General features: G+C 30.5%; 2 protein-coding genes across 3 annotated transcripts; one reads left to right on the top strand and one right to left on the bottom strand.

Moving 5' to 3' along the window:
• Positions 1-570: 570 nt before the first annotated feature.
• Positions 571-3,691, top strand: Aprt (adenine phosphoribosyltransferase). Of its 2 annotated transcripts, none has more exons than XM_088189839.1 (4): positions 571-670; positions 1,055-1,158; positions 1,228-1,465; positions 3,168-3,691. In XM_088189839.1, exons 2-4 carry the CDS (start codon positions 1,064-1,066, stop codon positions 3,387-3,389), a joined length of 555 nt encoding a protein of 184 aa, XP_088045965.1. In that variant the 5' UTR covers positions 571-670; positions 1,055-1,063; the 3' UTR covers positions 3,390-3,691. The 2 variants fall into 2 exon arrangements, with proteins under 2 accessions (XP_088045965.1, XP_088045966.1); XM_088189840.1 differs by having other exon boundaries at positions 577-645.
• Positions 3,676-18,662, bottom strand: Vps15 (vacuolar protein sorting 15). Its single transcript, XM_088189838.1, has 24 exons — positions 18,422-18,662; positions 17,348-17,528; positions 17,111-17,281; positions 16,350-16,636; positions 16,065-16,271; positions 13,740-14,425; positions 12,260-12,372; positions 12,079-12,187; positions 11,868-12,016; positions 11,651-11,794; positions 11,471-11,587; positions 11,277-11,411; positions 10,912-11,207; positions 8,134-8,258; positions 7,823-8,008; positions 7,673-7,748; positions 7,197-7,292; positions 6,968-7,114; positions 6,786-6,896; positions 5,593-5,765; positions 5,371-5,529; positions 5,102-5,253; positions 4,848-5,029; positions 3,676-4,695 (listed from the first exon to the last, which is right to left on the bottom strand). The coding sequence occupies exons 1-24, from the start codon at positions 18,511-18,513 to the stop codon at positions 4,479-4,481; spliced, it is 4,311 nt and encodes a 1,436-aa protein (XP_088045964.1). The 5' UTR covers positions 18,514-18,662; the 3' UTR covers positions 3,676-4,478.
• Positions 18,663-19,736: the final 1,074 nt, after the last annotated feature.

The raw sequence follows: 19,736 nt of genomic DNA, 5'->3' as shown, positions 1-19,736 counted from the left end.
CTTTCGGAGAGTGAAGTGCGGGTATAAGGGTTCGGACGCGTGCCGTCGCGCGTCCGCCCCATTTTTGTAATGTAATCACTGTAACCTTAAATAGATATTACTGCAGCGGCTCAATCTGTGTCTCATTGCCACCCGTCACCAACAGCCCCTAAAGATTTTACTAAGACGCATAATTTCATTAAATTACGTGCATTTTCTAGGCAACTTTGAAAAAAGTTTGCAAATACCACCATCTTCCAAATGACGTCCCTGTCCTGTATGATATTTTTTAAATCTGGTCATCATAATATGACTGTCGGGTATGTGCGCCGGAAATGACCGTCGGTTATTGTTTGATTTTAAAACGTCTGCAATAATTTGTCGATTTCATCAGTGTCACCCAACTTCCTAAATACCTGCAGAGTAATAACACGTTTATGTCTTAAAATTTTTAATTTTTTTTTGTAAATTTTATTTGTATTTGTATAAATTTTTGCAAATTTTCAGGCAAATGGAAATTTTACCTCTCCTCTAGATCTAGGCTTGTCACTATATTAGTAATTTCTACCAGAAGTCGTCAATATTTTTTTTATTAGGGCAACATTGCAGTTGAGTTGTCATGTTCCGTTAGCGGTCGTCAGTTACTTTTTAGCGCTTGCCTTGTTGGTTGGTTCGCTTATAGTTTTCAAAAGTATGAATTAAAGTATTATTTTAATTTGATTGTTTTTCTAAAATTTGAGTTTTAGAAATGTTTTAATTTAATTTATTAAAACAGTAATAACATAACCTAAAATGATAATAATAAACGCAAAAACTTTTGTATTATATTTATATATGTATTCAAATTAACTTTTAGTATTTTGTTATTATTTTTAAAATTAAATTAAAAAATATGTAAATTGGTGATATAAAGTATGAATGTTTTATTAATTTGACCTTCATGCATACTTAAATGTGTTAACTGATAGTTGATTATTATAGTCACAACTGCATCACTTGCATAAATTCTTATCTTAGTTACTCATTTGTGTCATAGTATTTCTATTGTGTGCTTATTTATTATTATTTATATTAGATTTTCAACATGGAGGCCTTTGCAAATACGGAAGAAAAGATCATATTTATCGAAAAGCACATAGTGCCATATCCAGACTTTCCTAAGAAAGGCGTTTTATTTAGGTATGAATTATGTAACTTAATTTTTATTTGTCTTTTAACAGGGATTATAAAATATATTTTTTATTTCAGAGACATTTTTTCAGCCATCGGAAACGGACAAGTGTGCACTGTTCTGCAAGACGTTTTAGTCGAGTATGTTTCTAAATACTTTCCAGGCGTCGAAGCTATCATAGGATTGGAATCTAGGGGATTTTTATTTTCGTTCTCTACGGCCGCAAAACTTGGAGTCGCTTGTATTCCAATAAGAAAAAGTGGAAAACTACCTGGAGAAGTGTTTTCGTATTCGTACGAATTGGAATATGGATCGGTATTATTTTAAAATTTAATTTAATCTAAATTTATACAATTTCCATGATTTAATTAAACTTTTTACGATGGATTTTATGTCTTGGATTTCTTTATTAGAGATACATATATAATTTGTAATAACATGAATTTTATAACATTATCTGCACTTTATATGCACTTGAATAGATAAAAAATGTTATGGTTTCTAATCTAAATTTAATTAAGTTAATGTGAAAATGTTGTATTAAAATGATCCGTGTTGTTTAGGGATTATAATAATACTGGTAATACCGAGAGAAAAAATGGTCAATACCAGTGTTGACATTATTATTATTTTAATTAGTTGGTACTAATGGTTTTAATGTTTACAGCGCGGGTAATTATGCATTTGTGACTTGTAGATTTTTTGTTTGCTTTTTAATTGTTTTTTTATTACATTATAAATAAATTACAACTATACCCAACTGTCATGTTTAGTATCTTTAAACGTTGTTTAGTTGGCTTATCTGATAAATGTCCATCCATTCAAAGTCAAGCTGAATGCTTTATTGCTAAATTTATGCTGTAATATATTGTTTTGTGAAAAAATCCAAGGAATCAACTCATATTTTTTTTTCTAAGAACAGATTTATGTGACTTGATGATTGAGATATTTATATGATTAAGATGTGATTTATTTATATATTTTTATTTGAATTATTGCATATTGAATAATTATTTTCGAAAGATTTATCTCTTGTATATTTAGTTTTTTTTACTCATGTTAAATGTTAATTAAATTGAAAAAATACGTAAATATTGTATAATATTATTCTACTTTGATATCCTATGCCGATAACACTACTTCAGTCAATCCCCTACTTTCAAACAATATAAGCATCGTTATTTTTGTAGTTTCAAGCCATGAAGATATCGTTTTCAACAAATAAAATGTAGGAATTTGAAAAAAAAAAATTTTTTTTTAGTACTGCTGGTATTTCATTTTGTAATACCGGTAGTAGCAAAGGTCGATTTTTGCTCCAATACCGATATTATCGAAATCAGTACTACCTGTATAGCAAACCTTAGTTGTGTTTAATTTATTTATTTCTTTTTTGAAGATATATTATTATTATTATTTTATTAATTTATTTAGCTTAATAGCTAATCTTTTATTATACAATATACAAGTAAAAAATTGTTATTTAAACTCAAATTCTAAAATTATATGTTTATTGTAATTTTTTAAAATAGTCAAGTTTGTGCCCTTTCTGTGATTATCTTGAAAATTTATAAATTATCGTGAACATTTCATGTTAAATAAACCTAATGGTTTAGGAGTAAATAATGTATCCAATGTCATTTTTAATTCCTCCGTAGATTTATGGGTGAAAATCAGAAGGAGCAAGGATTGCAGAATAAAGGGGATATTTTAAAACGTCCGTTTAAAAATATTCCGGCTATTGATACTTATCTTTGAAACAATGTCCCTAGTATTCAAATGGAGATTCTCAATTATCACCTTGAACTTATTATCACATCTTTTCATCAGCTGTTTTTAGATCAAAATTTGAAAAACCGTTGTTTACTGTCTCAACATCAATAACATTTATCCCATAAACAATACAAATGTTATTGTGTGTTTTTACTTACAAAATATAAGTTAAGACGGATATAAAAATCGCTAAATGTTTAGTTTGATTTTATATTATTAAACATGTTGATATTTCTTTCATTTTTAGGCAGTGTTTGAGGTTAAGAAAACTGCTTTCTCGAAACCTGGTACTAAATGTTTGATCATCGACGATCTACTAGCCACAGGCGGATCCGTAGAAGCAGCTGTAAAACTGCTCAAACAGTGTCAGTGTGACGTCCTGGGATGTTTGACTGTTATTGAATTAGAAGATCTTAAAGGAAGGGAACGGCTGACAGATATTATCGTTCAATCAATCATAAAATATTAAAAATATAACATAAAAAATATTTTAATTTCGTTATTTTTGTATAAAAATTATATAATTAATAACTAAACATTCCTTGATACTATATTTGTTAATTATGGGTTTATATGTTTGAGCAGAAAATCATTTATCATATCAGTTTTTATCTTTGACCTTTTAGGTATTTGTTATGTATGACATTCCAAACTATTCACCATTATTTTATAATTTGGAATTGTATATGTAATATTAACTTTACTATCAATACTCACAGAGGTTAAGTTTATTGTTGAAGAAATAAAATATAATCTGTTACTACATAAAAATGTGTCATTATTTCTTTCTATACATATAAAAAAATAATATAACAAATCGATATATACATAATTTATTATTATAATTGAATCGTATTATATTTAGAGCTATTGAGTCGTTGTATATGAAATATTCAACAAATTCTATACTGTAATATTTACAGATTTTCATGAATCATGTAAGACAAGGATGTGTGTTATCACCGATGTTCTTCAATATGTAATAAATAAATAAAATATATTTTTTAAAATAAATATACAAAATATAAAAAGTATATCTTTGCTGAAATTATCAAATTTGTATCGAATACTTTAGTCGATACTGTGAAAAGCTAAGGCAAGATAATGTTATAGTTTCAAGATATTTAGACAAAAAAACACAAAATTTTATGATGTTGATTGAAATGTAAAAATACCAGATGCATATATTATTTAATATATTTAAATCATTTCTCTGGCGACCGTTTGTAACGCTAAACTGTTTCTAGGAACGAGATAAAGAACAGCGTCTCAGAGAATGGTGAATTGAAGATGAAAATTTATGTGAATTATATAATTCTAAAAATCCCAGAACACACCCTAAAAGTAATACTTTACAATTAACAGTAAAAAAACAGGTAAAATGTTTCATATTATAAAAGAGCTTTCACTCTGAACGTTGCACTGTTATGTATGGTTGGTAAAAATATTAAAAATCAATATTTCATATACAACGAGCCAATTCTTTACTAATTACACTCTTCATGTATAACGTGATACATATTAATGTTAATATAAATTATACACAGGCAAACTTAATTCACTTCCAAACGTTTATGACACCGTCGGCCGATGAACTTAGCAAATAGCACTTGTTCGCTTGGACCATTGTCAAATCTGTGATGGAAGCTGTGTGATGTATTCCTCTGAGTTCTGGTCCACATCTTGATGTTTGATCTTCAATTGACAATCTGCTCGTGTTACTGGTGAGAGACGTCAATTCTTGGATCACAGGAGTAGCGTCGACGATACGATTTCTAGAACAAAGATAAAAATTTAGATAGCAACTTGACTCAGAACCAGAGACCAGAGAGACTCGATTTACACGATTGTGATATTCTATGAATCTTACACAGTCATACTGACACTTGTATCAAATTCAATAAAATCAACAATTTAAGCCACTTACTTGTATGAAACGGAAGCTGTGCTGGCAGTATATTGGTCGTTAGCAGCACCCACTAGTATGTAAGAGTCATCAGGTTGATCCAAATCCCAAAATCTTATTCTCTGGTCTGAGCCGGCCGTCAGAACAAACGGTGAGTCGTCAATGATACCACCGTACAAGGCACCGATGTAGTGAGAGCAGGGCTGTAATTAAAATATATTTAATACAGTACAATTTTAAGCAATAGTAATAATTGTTTAGTGAAAAAAAAATACCACTGTGTAAGTCAAAGGTGGCTTATCCGAAGGCCAAAGCACTTGCTGTCTTTGAGCGCTTTCTAAGCTCCAAACGTCTGCTTCGTTTCCGGTAGCACAGATAACCCAACAGTCTTCTTTTGGATGTGGCTTAATACTACGAATTCTACTTTCTATAAAAAAGAAAAAAATTGTAAAAATTCGATAGAAGGACTAGACGGACTAAATAAAGAATGCCCCTGTCTGTATCAATAAACTAAGAGAGTAATTATTATAAATTTTATACATACCTTTTGGATGCGATAGCGTAGTTATGGGTAAGCTAAACCTCAAATCCCAAGCACGAACGTGACCACTGGAAGTACCGATAGTCAACCATCCTAAGCTGCTTGCGTACATGCAAGTGTAGACTCCGAGTTTTAAATCTCCTTGCAGTCTCCACGCGTTTCCTAATGGTTGACATTTTATAATGTGTTCTTATTGTTTCATTCGCACTTAATAAGATTTCATACCTGGTGCTCTTAAATCCCATCCAACTATTCCGCCATATAGAGTCGCGTATATAATGATATTGTCTCCGCCCATGCAATGAGCATTACACACCACATCAATAACTCCACCATCATCTATTGGATCTAGTTGACGACATTGTGATAAAACCATCTTTGAAGATCCAGAATCAAGCCTGAAATCAAAAATAAAATATTGGTAAAATCCCTGCAAAGTGAGGAGTAGGGATTTTCAAGTACGGGTACCCGGACTCGGATCCGTCGAGACGTATTTTGCAGACGTTTGTTTGGAAGTTTTGAGAATATCTGTGTTTTGCAGTAAGTAATAACTTATTATTAATTAACCTTAGAGTATCAACAATTTTTTTGTGTAAAGAAGATTTAAAAAAAACTGAACAATGAAAATTTGCCAAAACTACGATAACTTGTCTATCTATATTCTTTCGCGTAAAAACAGTTTTGTGCAAAAGTGTCAGCCATAATTCTCAACTCTACACGAATGACTATAGTTAATTTTAGCACATAAAGATAAGAAGATACATTTCACAGAAAAGGACAAAAATGGGCTATACATAATGCAGTGGTACATCAGGGGAAATTGACAATCTGCGTTGTTTAAATGTTCAAAGACTTCAGATATAATTAACACAACTGTGTTGTTGCAGTTGGTTTATTTTTGATGTTTTTGATATTAAATATTTCATAATGTTTAACTAAAAATATAAATTCATACTTTATGAATAGTTAGAAAAATATTCAAATAACAAATATATTTGGTATTCTAATATTTGGATTAAAGTTCTAATTGTGGGCTACAAAGTGGCTCTATGCGACTCGCAAACAATTAGACATTTTTTATGTAATGAGACAAACACTGCGGCCCATATAGTGATCCTACATGATAATTATAGCATTAGTTACATATTATGCTAATATACTAACGCACTAACGCGGGAATGGTCGTTTGCGCAAAATATTAAATTCATTGTTTAAAAATGCATAGGAAAAAACATCGTTAACATAATTATTGATTTCTTAATATTTAGTAGGGCGGAAACTAATTTACTAATATGTGTTAAAATAGGTTCACTAATAAGAAACAAATAAAATTTAGTTAAATAATGAATTATATATAACAGATTCACTCTCAATTTATTATTGTTATATGTGTATTATATATAGTTAAGGATAAATACCTTAAAATGAACACTGATCCATCTTGCGTGGCAGCAGCAAATGATTGATAATTTTCGCACGGAGCCATACCGATAACAGGTCCTGCACCTCTGTTATACATTGATTTTGATCTTGAAAAGCGCAAGCAATTAATTTGAATATAATCATTTTTATATAATACATATTAAAGAACAAATCTTACTTATTGACAATGTTGACGGTTTCCATTTTTGCCAAATCCCACAATCTGACCGTTCCGTCGTTGGAGCATGAACCAAAAAATCCTTTGGTGTTAGAACAAACGGAATGTGGACTAGTTGATAGATTCACTAAGCGATTGACGGTCGATCTTAAAATGTTTATTAAAAGTTATGTATGTAGACATATGAAATAATTATATATATATATTATATATATTTGTATATACTAACTTATGCTCGTGTAGCTGCGCCATGAGCGAAGATCCTGGCTTCCAGTTCGAAGGTGGTAAGTTACTACCGCAACTCTCAATAGCACACTCTCGAGATCTATTAATGAAAAAAAGTTAATCGATGATAAGGTTGCTCAGCTCAAAACCTTTTCCGCAACCGATTTCTCCCTTCAGGTGTAGGGTAAAGTCTGGCGTTCCAAGATCCGCAAGTAATTTTTATAAAGCTGCCCGAATGGCAGTGAATGTACTAAATAGATTAATAGAACTTTTTGGATGTGAAGCGTGGAAATGGTAGTAAGGGTCCGGTATATTCGATATAAATGTTTCGATAAGAATCTTTAAAATATGTTGAGACATGTAGATTTATAATAAATATGTATAGATATAAGGAGATCTTCTATTGACATTGCCATGTATCAAGATTTTTAGTAGAAAGTGTAATCTTGTTTAAACGGAGGGACAAAACAAAAATAATACCTCAAGGCTTTTGTGTACTTCAGTTGTTGGCGTGTAGATAAATTTTTTAGTTCTTGTCGGCACGGTGCCATGCTGTCTGTAATTAAATATACAAAATTATAATCTATTCACTAAAATATTTCATCTATGTATATTAACAAAAAAATGTACATTGAACAAAACTTCTCTCCTGCAAGCTCTGCTCGACAAGCGAAGATAGATGAGTTACGTTCGAGTCCAGCGATATCGGAGACGGTGCTCTTTGTAAGAATTGACTACTACTGCTGCTACTGTAGTGCATTGTAGATACTTGAGTGAGCATGTGAGTGGGATTTAAAGTTGTAGACATTTCGGTATCTGTAATGAAATAAATATTCATGTATTATTTAAACATATCAATAAATGCTAGATGCTGATAAATGTAGTAAATGCACAATAAGCTAGAACAGTCCTGCCTTTACATATGATGATCGGTAAAATACCTCTAGATAGTAAAGCGGAAGCTTCGTTTGAAGTTTTGTCGCCGAACATGTGTTGCCATTCAGAGTTCATGTGACTGTGAGTTTCTAATGTGGATTGACTACCGGCAATCGCTTTAGGAGTTCTTCTACAAAAGAAACAGTTATTATAGTAAAGTTTAAAATTTTCAGGAGAAGTATAGCAATTAATAATAGTATGACATTGTTCGAAACGCTATAAAATACTATAATAAAGACAATTTTATCAGAAAAGTTTAAAACGGATTTTTATAACAATTTAATTGCAAAAATAAAAAAAGGACATGAAGCTACAACTAATGTCAGTTATAGCTTATTTATTAATTAATAAAAGAAAGACTATTACTGATGGTAAATTATTAAAGTCATGTTTGGTTGTTGCAGCTGAAGAAATGTTCCGGTAACACAGTTTTATTTCAATTTATTAGTCTTGCGGCGAAAACTGTTATTACAACAGCAGAGCACATTGTGAGTAATATCAATAGGCAATTAAATAGCAAAACAAATAATTTTAAGTATTTTTCTCGCTCGTTACTGCGACAGCGCTGCCACGATTTTATTGCTTTTGACGTGAATTTTCGACTTCTAAGAAGTGATAATTGTTTCTTAAACCCTCCTATTGAGCGAAATTCGATTTGAATATACTTTAACCAACATTCTTATATCAAAATTACGTAGTAATATTGATAAAGATAACTATCATATTTTTAAAACATAGTGTAATATAGAAATGCAAACTAACTATGTAGCGATATGAGATGCGACGTCTGTTTGTACTACTTATTCTGCTTATTACTGAGAGAAATATTTGAACTTATAAAACTATAATTAGTTTTAGAACTTTCGTTAGGTTAGGTTTGGGTTTGAACAGAAAATCGACATTTCGCAATTGGCAAATTGAATTTTATACATTTTAGAGCAGCATATAATTTCACTGTCGCCTATCAGTTAAATTATATTCTTTCTAATAGAAATATGTATCTACTGGTGAAAATATATTTGTACTTCACTAGTGAAAATATAACTTTATTGAAAAATACACATTCACTCTAACATTTATATATCGCATATACATTTTATAATGATAAGGTATGGAAAAGTTAAAATCATATAATTTTACTAGCACCTGATAGATTTCACTGGTAAAAAAATATATCTACCGGTGAAAATGTATTCCAATATGATTTCACCTGAAATGATATAATTTAAAAAATATTTTTGGGGTAGATTTGACTATTGTTTTAGATTTTCTTTGAACATTTCTGTTTTAGAATCTGGGACATCATTTCAGTTTTTTAATATTTCTATTTCATTAACACTGTGTGTCGCTAACAAGTTAACTTGTTTTCAAATGTAAGTCGCTCTAGATCCAGGAACGAGTTAACGTGTTTCTTCAAATCTCCGACTTTAACGATTTTTTCTGGCATCTGTTGTCATTTTATGGCAGCAAGTTAAAATAAGTATATAGAATACATATCTTTAACAGATGCCACTTTTTTTATTTCTGTTCATGCAAAATTAAATAATAAAAATTAATTAGTGGTTCCAGGTTCTGTTTAACATTTTTGGTTGAATATGAGACCTTTACCATCATAAATTTATATTATGTGCCACTAAAAACAACAAATTCCACCAGAAGATGTCATTTTATAAATTTCATTTATACAAAATAAAATTATAAAAATTATTAGCGTTTCGAGTTCTTTGTTTATATTTGACGAATATCTTCGGTAATAATATAGGTTTAAAATAATAACATACCAAAGTGAAATATGCTTTTATTAGAATTGATCTTGCCAAAATTTTGCATCTTAGCGGTGCAAATTTACGTCACCTTTGAGCTGCGAACATGTTTTTTTCGAATCTCTGTCGTCAACGAATTCTTTCTGATATCTGTTGTCATTTTATGGCGGTTTTTGCTTTCCCTCAAGTTGAATATTTACAATCTAATCTATGCACCATGTCGAATTTTCACACATGATACTTTTCATTCAGAGCTATAAAATGCAGCAGTAATAATGGTTTTATGCTTGTATTTTATGATAAGAGCCGACAATACTTTTGTTTTTAAATCTAAAATGCCAGTTCCATTTAGGAGAAGGTTTTGACAAATATCATACACTCGTAAATTATTAAATAAACATACAAATAATATGATTACACTCAATAGTCAAAATAATAATAATAACATGAACAATAAAATAATAGTAATATAATAAGTGTAAATAATTTTTTTTTTAAATGTATATTTTGTGTTTCGAATTTATTTGTGCGGAACCCAGAAGTTTAACAATCCCTGAATTCAAGGATTAGGAAGAATACTATTGGTTCAGTATCCATATTCATTATTATAATTATTGATAATGTACTTTTAAATATTCAAGTTTGAAAATTACGTTTTTATAGCACTTCTTTCGATTGCGGGAAAAGGTGCCAGCTCAATGTTTATTTTTATTCGTGCGAGTGTGCGGTACACCCAGTGTTAATATTCATAGTATTTAATTGAATAATATGCATTTTTCTGGACAAATGCCCCCCCAGCTTCCCCTCCCAAATGACACCTATGAACCTTTGGCACAGATATTATGGGATTTCTTAACGGACGTTATCTAAAACTACAAGAAGAAATAGTGCTCATATATAAAACTTGCACGTTTGAAAATTTGAAAGACTAACGTATTTACGATCTTTCACAAAATAAGTTTGCCGACCCCTGAATTAACATATTCTTACAGTTATATAATATATGACAAAAATACTAACTTTAAAACAGCAGCATGATGATTATTATCGGCACTGCCGTCCATAAAGTTACTGTCCAGTGTGACCATCTTGGAAATGCAGGAAAAACCGGAAAGACACAGTCTTCCGGGAGAGTCGTTGGAAGATTGGCTCGAAGTGCTTTGAGTCTTGACGCCTTGCATCTCGATCAAATGAGCGCTCATCTTTAATATCTGCGATTCCATCTGATCAGTCAGTCCGTCGGAGACGAGACGCCGGAAGAGGACTTTAAGTGATTGGCTCAATTCGCAGTACTGAGGAAGAGTGCCTGACTTTACCTGAAAATAAATTTAATTCAGTGAACATTATACCATAAATAAATTTCATTTCAATTCTTAAATCAATACCTTAGTTCTAGTCGCTTTCCTTTCGCGAAGCGTTTGAAGTAGTTGATTGATATCTTTATATCGAATGACTGAATCGAATATGGATCTAGGTACTGGCTGTATTAGACTTTCAAGTAACAGCTCAGTTTTGTCAACCTGTGTTTTGAAACACGATTAGATAAATTCATTTTAAAATTAATCTTGTTATAAATTACCTGAATTAGTTTATAAGTAAGGTAAGGCCAGACTAACGGTAAGATTTTACAGTTTACGTCGATTGGATTCAACAGCATTGCTACACAGGATATTAAGCCGCAGATCTCGTGGCGAATCTGTTCAAAAAATATATAAATTATTATAAACTGATCACATTTGGTTAAAAAAATATTAATTACCCATAGATTTGGATGACTCAAATAGCACACTGTTTCAGCTATCAACTTGCACAGAGCCGGCTTTTGTATCAAGCCCAGTTCCGCTAAAGATGTAGTAGCTCGTAGAGATTTGGCGATTATGAACTCGGATGGATCAGTCAGACCCTAGAATAAAAATAAAGCTTTAAGAAATCCTTAATGAGTAAATATTTATAGAGTAACTTTTATTTATTGTTACCTGTTGCAATAGAGGAACTAATATGTGAGAACAGTGCCAGCCGACGTACGCTGCCACTCCTATGATGCAATCGAAGAAGCTACCTCTGAGTGCAGTGTCTTCTTTGTCGTTCAAAAAAGTTATCATATGTGATAATAAGACATCGTTGGCTAAAATAATTTCATATATTAAATACTAAGAATGCAGAATAAATTTAAGATTAAGAAAATACCTTTTTGTTTTCCGAAGAACACACATAATTTTGTAATACCACTCTCCATCAAAACTCTTCTTACGAGCGTCTGCGAGTCGGTCAGTAAGCTTGATACTGTTTGTCTCACCTGATTTTAAAAAGCTTGTGAGTGCGTAGAAAAAAATAATGTTTATAAAATATAGTTCATATAAATGTATACCATTTCGTGTAAAGCGGATAGTTCCGATTCATAATTGATCTTGACGGATTCTTTTGGGTTGTCCAAGTTTTGCGTTTGATCTAAGAATCTTAATGCTGTTTCGGCTAATAGTGCTAAAATCAAATAAAAAAAATCAGAATACTTAAATAATGAGATACTCTTGATTTAAGTGAATAATCCTGGTAAAAATATTCGTAGCAGGTAGTTTTAACTGATTTTGTAGAAACATTTAATATAGGGGGGAGATGAAAGAATCGCTAACATTCTTTCATCTCCTCCCTATATTAAACGGCACTCTAGAACTATGAGAAAAATATTTTCCATTGTGTTTAATAGAAGTCTGCAATTGAAGACCTTATATGAAAAAGTCGCAATGTCCACTTTTTTTGAAATTTGTTTTATTGCCAAAATGGATAGTTCAAGGTATTTTCTACAAGCTTTGCTAAGGAAAAAAATCGTAAAACCACCATTCTCACAAAAAAAAAAATTAAAGCCAAAAATATCACCACTTTTGGAAAAACAACCAATGTCCAAACATTTTTTATGACGAATTACTAATGTCCTGAACATCGGTGGTTCTTTACATTAAACTGATTAAGCAATAGATGTATTAATTTAAAACTTTGAATGATAATTTATGTAAGTCTTTTTCCTTAAAATTTTAAAAGGTTAAAATAATCAATAAGATATTTTTTCTCATATTGTGTAAATATAAATTCTTTTGTACAAAAAGTTTTATATTCCTTGTATTTGTTAAATGAGAGTTGGTCACAGACACAAGAGTGGCATTAAGAAGATGATATATGTATGTATAATTGCAGAAATTGTACTCTTTTTTTTACACAGGAGATTGGGCAGCTTGTATTACAAAAACGCCACAAAAACACAAGAGCAAAAGCGTCACGTGCATACACAGAACAAATATTCTCTGGTCTGTGCGTGCATATCATTTTTCTTTTAAATAAATAAAATTTCGTTTTCTTAAATGTCAAGAAGACACTAATTTATTACGTTACTCAAAAAAATAAAATATGAAAAAATGTGAAACATATACAAATAATCTCTGACCAGTTGCATTTTAAATTTTAAAAATACATCAGTCGCAGATAGTCATTTAAGTGATTCAGTTGTGATTTTTTAACATCTTACATTTTATACTCGAGAGTTCTTCGATTAATATAATTAATAAACCAAAAAAACACATTTTAAATAAAAGTGGTTGCTCTTCAATTGAAATTAATAGTTTAAATCGCTTTGATATTGAGTATGATTATATTTGTCTACTCTTTCTGAAGAATCACTTTTCGAACCGTTGATATGAATATGATATAATAAAATAACCCTTTTCAAACTAAGCATAGACTTATTTGAGTAATATTGTGATCTCTGTAATAAGGTAAGATAATAGTGATTGTCAGATGTAAATAAAAAATGAGTTATTGTATAGAAATCAGAGATTAGTTATTTATACAATACATACCTATATTGTTGGCATATGCTGCTCTAACTGAAACTGCCGAATCAGTTGCTAATGCCGCAATTTCCGGAAAGATATATTCAGGAAATACGTTGAGATCAGATTTAGGAAGGATGTCGATCATGGACAAGCACTTTGTCAGCGTATCTAGGGCGCTAACTCTGACCCTAGGCAACGCATCGTGCGTCAAATGTATAATATAAGGTATGATCCTATCTAAGATATTTTCGGCGCTGACGTTTTCGGCTAACTGACACAAAATATCCAGACAGTTCAACTTTGAAGTGCAGTGATGAAGTCCTCTGATACATGACGTGACCAGAGAAGTTATGATTATTAACCCTTCGCTGTCCGGATTAACATATTTCTTATCGCTGAAGCCTTTGGCGTTGCATTTGGATTTGTTGATAGTATTAACATCTATAGTTTTGAACTTTTCTCCAGATTTGTTGGCGTTGTCGATCGTCTTAGATACACCTTCATTGTTCACGTCGATCGTAACGTTGGATTTATTTTCACTTTTGTCTTTATAATTTTTCTTCTCGTTTGGGTTCTCTGTGAATATGTTTATAATGTTGCTAATGTCTTGGTATATCCTGGATATTTTTTCATCGGGCGGTAGTATCGTTTGACGCGAGAATATTAACATATACGATTGCAAAAATGAATAAAAATATTCAGGAAACAATCTGAAATTAAAAAAAAATTATGTTAAGAGCTGATGACGCATATATACGTCCAATACAAAAATTTAAAATATCAGCAGGCTTGTTATTTTAATATTAATGAGCTAACTTTGAGCACTCTCACTGTAAAATAAATATTTATATAACATTCTTTTTTAATTTGATTTAATGTATCATAAATGATTTCAATAGAAAATAATACGAAATAAATTAACGTAACAAAACTATTTCATATTCATTTTATAAAAAAATAGAGAGCCTCTGAATTGATATAAAAAAATCACAAAAGCCGAATAATATATAAAAATATGTAAAATAAATAAACAAAATCTAATATTAAAAAAGTTTTAAAACAAACTAATACAAAAAAACACTAAAATAAATCAAAGCAATAAAACGTTGAGAATCACTAATTTTTTTCCAATAATTTACTATAAATGCAATATAAAATAATAATAAACAAATAACAACATAAATAATTATGGAAAAATACATAAAATTAACTCACTCTCAGATAGGGTTTTCAATCAAATATTCAAAATATTTGCCCAATTTTCAACTATATATAAATATATTCAAATAATTGACGAATATTCGTTTGTATTATTTTAAATGAAATGTGAAAAATATCGTAAAATGAAACTATTTATATACTTGTGGGTAGTTATTTCTTCTTTTAATGTACCCGGGTGACTAGTGCTGCTGCGGGACAATGAGATGCTTCTTCTCAACAAAAAAATGCTTTTACACATTTGAAAAAAACATTTGTGAATAAAATATGTTTATCGGCCGTCTATACTGCGACCGAAATTCGCAGAATTCGTTCGTTGAACGAAACAAAATGTTTGAAAAGTCCAACATAATTTATCGTTTAATACTTATCTAAAAAACAAGTGTGCGTCGCAAGTTTTGGTGAAGTTTGTGTTATGTTTTTGTTGTTTCAAGACGCTAAGATTTTATTTCAATCAGTTAAATAATTCGATCACAATTAATATACTTCCAGCTATTTCATTTATGTGCAAATTTGCATAAAACAAACGCCGATACGGATCCGATCTCTATGCATATAAAATTCGTTCCAAATTTCTAGCTATTATACATACAATAAGTTCGATAAAATTATGTATTTAAAATGTTCCATAAATTTTGCTGAATTAATTAAATCGCAACTGATCTTAACTCTGGTGATGTGAAAACACTGAAATGACGTTCCTGACCAAAAAGTATGTAATAATAAATTAAGCATTTTCCTTTTGACGCCCTCACTGATCAGTAATTCGCACAGCATTGTGTTATGTATATTATTGATTAATTAAATATTTTTTCACATCCAATTAATTGATTTTTTACAGTTATTAGTTTAATAAATCTGTAAAAACTGAGAAAAAAATTACGAATATATTTGAATACTTGAATAGTTAAAAACTAGGAATGATTGAGAACCCACTCCCAGGTGTATACTAACACATTAACAAATGTGTATAAATAAACTCAATACTCAAAGGGTTAAGATATTTCCGTCAATGAAAGAACAACGAGATATGGATGTAAAAATAAGATAGCATTTATTATGCAGGAAAAACCTGTAGTGATTTAGGTATTAAGACATTAAAAGAAGAATAATTAAATAAAAATTACGTACTTTCCTCTTTCATTATCTAAATAAACTTCTGCTGACAATCTAGATTGTGGATTTTTCTGCGTCATAGAGGTCAATAAATCGGCTAATCTTTTATCGCAATTCTTTGGCAGCTTAACGTTGTGAGGAGTATCGCTGGATCTATAGGCTAAAAGACCAGATAAATCCCAAGCTGGTGTACCATCATTCCAAAGTTCCAGCAAAGCACACCTATGTGACAAAAAAATCATATAAAATATTAATAACAGCAATAAAAAATATAATGTAAATATCAAAATATTAATTTACCCTGCAGAGAATATATCCATGCTCGGTAATAAATCACCAGCTTTGCACGGTGACTCGTTCAAGAGCAATCCTCCGCCTAATTTATCGTCAGACGTCAATTTGGCAAAGTTGTCCATTCCTAAAGTTTTCACAAATCTTTCAGGCGCCACGTAGCACAATCGCCTTCTGGAGGTGTCGAAGAAGTAGCTGTAGTCGGCGGGATTGTCTTCAGGTAAAAAAGTCGGTTTAAATGAAGCGAAATCGGCCAACAAAACCCAATTCCACGAAGTCAGCATTATGTTTTCTAACTAAAATAAAACAAGTGAAAAAATAATTTATTAAAAAATTAGTTTAATTATTCGCGATTTTTATAAAATGAAAAGTTATTAGTTATAGTTTGTATAATCACATGGTGTACACTGCACACAATCATCAGACATGTATTTCTTGTCTAGTTTCTAAATAAATACTATCATTTCAATTTCATATGAAATTTTTACAAGGAATATTAGTTTATGAATTCATAAAGTTGTATAGACGTGTATATCTAGAAAAGTAGCATTCGTTGGCAATTTTAACTTTTAAACCAGAAATGGATAGTTTTGATATCAAGAAAGGCAAATATTGTTTTATTTTTCAATATATTTTTGATCTGCTATAATGTTTAAAAATGGCGGCTATGGAAAAAATAAAAAAATATAATTTTTTTTTTAAAATTGTGAGTGATTGGATGTAACCACTATGTTAGGTCATAAAAAATAAATTATATATGTATATCGTACTTTTATATCACCATGACATATTCCCAGCTTGTGACATTGATATAGAGCGTATAACACTTGAAACGTTATCCACTTTCTTTCGAGAGGCGATAAAAACGGTCTCGTCGATATGCGATCGTATAAACTAAACTTAACATATTCTCTCATTATTAATCCAGCCTTCTCGGTTAGCTGTAAACAGATTATTATTATTATTGAATTTATAATTTATATATAAATAAGCGAAAGAATACTTACGACAATCTTTTGAAAAGGCAAACAGTTCGAAGCATTTGCCAATTGAGTTCTAATGTATTCTAGTCTTTCTCTATGTATACTTAGCGGAAGCGAAGGATCCTGTATTGCAAATACTTTCACTACTATCAGGCCCTCTTGAGATTTTGCTCGGGCGACTTTGAAGAATCTGGTCGATCCCAAGCTGAAATTTATCATATAAAGTTATGGCAATTTTTCACTCGATAATGATGATATTTATTGTAATAAAAAAGTACACAAATTTGAATATAAAAACTGTACATCTAATATTCAATTAGGTTTAATCAGAAATCTTTTGGATGAGTTGCCTATCAATGTTTAACGTGAATAAACACTGTGACTTGGCCGTTAATCAAAAGTTAAAAAAAAATATTTTGAAGTGGAGCTTTGCTTGGCATTTTTGAATCAGTCAGTGGTGACTTTGTTCGTTATTTGCATCTTTTGCAACTACAATTAACATTTTTACGATTCCATATAGTATAGGAGAGTAGTTTTACATCAATACATTAAATTAAAATGAAATATCGGAATACGTTTAGCTCATTGGCAGTTGCAGAAAATAAATTATTAATTAGGAAGTCAATAGTATATTTTATATTAAGGAACAAATTAAAGAATGAAATAAGGTTATACAACTGAGCAGTAATCATGTTCCAAATGTTTTCAAAATAAAAATCGAAACATGGTACAAAATATTGAACTACTAATATTTTCCAAGACTCAAGACTTGGCAAAGGTGAGAGATGTAGCAAATTAAATCTTTGACACTTTGCAAGACTGTGGGGAAGAAATGGAAAATATGACAGAAGAAAGCAGGACTTCGTTGGAAGCGGACAGCATAGAGCCGGCAGTAGGTTAGTGAAGGAAAGTTAAAAGAGCATAAAAAGGCTTCAGATAAATGCAGTACATTTAAGAGGACTTATCAACAGCGAGATTGCCTAGATGGAGGATGATTAAGGTAGAAAAGAACATATGATGTCATGTGGTGGATCTAGTCAAGATGCACAATACAATAATACAATAACAACGTCATGAAAATAAATTATATGAATTCACCTCTGATCAAAATATAAATCATGATGATCTGTCAAATAGTGTTCGACGGGTAAAATTTGTGACGGGGCGACCGCCACCAGCTGGTTTCCCATTTTAAAGTTCTTCAAGTGTGATTATGATTGAAATAGGCTGGTTTAAAACGAGCGAAGCGATCTCCGACTGGAAATAACGCGCAGATAATGCGTTCATATAATAACTGTCAACATGACGTTTTGACATAAAGAATACTTTCTTCATCAACGTTGGCTCTAACGCCAATTTTTTCGACCATATATTTACAGTTTGATGTTTACATTCGTGGATATAAAAAATAATATATTAGAAAATTTAATAGCGTAAATAATCGCATGTATTATTATTAAAAATACTTGTTAATTATATCAGCGTCATGCTCAGAAATCAAATTGTTGTGAACATTTTCTCTGGCTTTTGGCTCTAACATCTGCAAAAGTGCCTTTGCATCAAAAGGCATTTGCTATTCCTTGAATTTGGCCAGAATGTCATTTAATTTAATACTATGAATCGTTATTAAGTAATATGAATCTTAATTAAACACTATAAATCCTAACGAAACCCTCAAAGAAAATCTAAAAAATACAATATAGAATCTATCCCAAAAATATTTTATAAAATATCCCATTTCAGTGAAATCATGTTGCAATATATTTTCCCTGGTAGATATATATTTTTACCGGGGAAAATGTTACAGTGAATGTGTATTTTTCAGTGAAGTTTTATTTTACTTGTAAAATCCAACAATATTTCCACCAGTAGATATATATTTCTATTAGCAAAAATATAATTCAACTTATAGGCAGTAGTGAAATTAAATACTGATCTAAAATATCCGTGAAACTCAATTTGACAGGGACAGGAAACCAGATACTTGTATGAGTGAAATATCTTAACTTTTAACGTTGCGCGATAAATTGTTAAACACACTTGAGTCAAAAATGCTCTTAATTAAACCTATCTGTGCTACAAAAAATACAGCTCATAGTTAATATTTATCCGCCCTCAAGCTTAATCTTACAATAACACATGTTAGAATCAAACGTCTTCACGCCTTTACCAATTCGTGTTACAAAACAAAATATTAGGGGAACTCAAACGAAAGGACGATTTTTTAATATTTTTTTTTAATAACAAATTTATTTTACAATATTATTTTACAAACTAATCTTTACCAGATACAACCTTCTTTCATCGATAAGACAAGTTTTTAATCCCACATTTGTAAAAACTGACTGGATGTGAATTAAAATATTTAGAAAGAAATGTTTTATCTTCACTAACACTATTATTTTTTTTAATA

This window comes from Plectrocnemia conspersa, unplaced genomic scaffold (assembly GCF_051122295.1).
Source record: "Plectrocnemia conspersa isolate PC_06_02 unplaced genomic scaffold, ASM5112229v1 ptg000008l, whole genome shotgun sequence".
Lineage (NCBI taxonomy): Eukaryota > Metazoa > Arthropoda > Insecta > Trichoptera > Polycentropodidae > Plectrocnemia > Plectrocnemia conspersa.
This window is presented reverse-complemented; position numbering and strand designations above follow the sequence as displayed.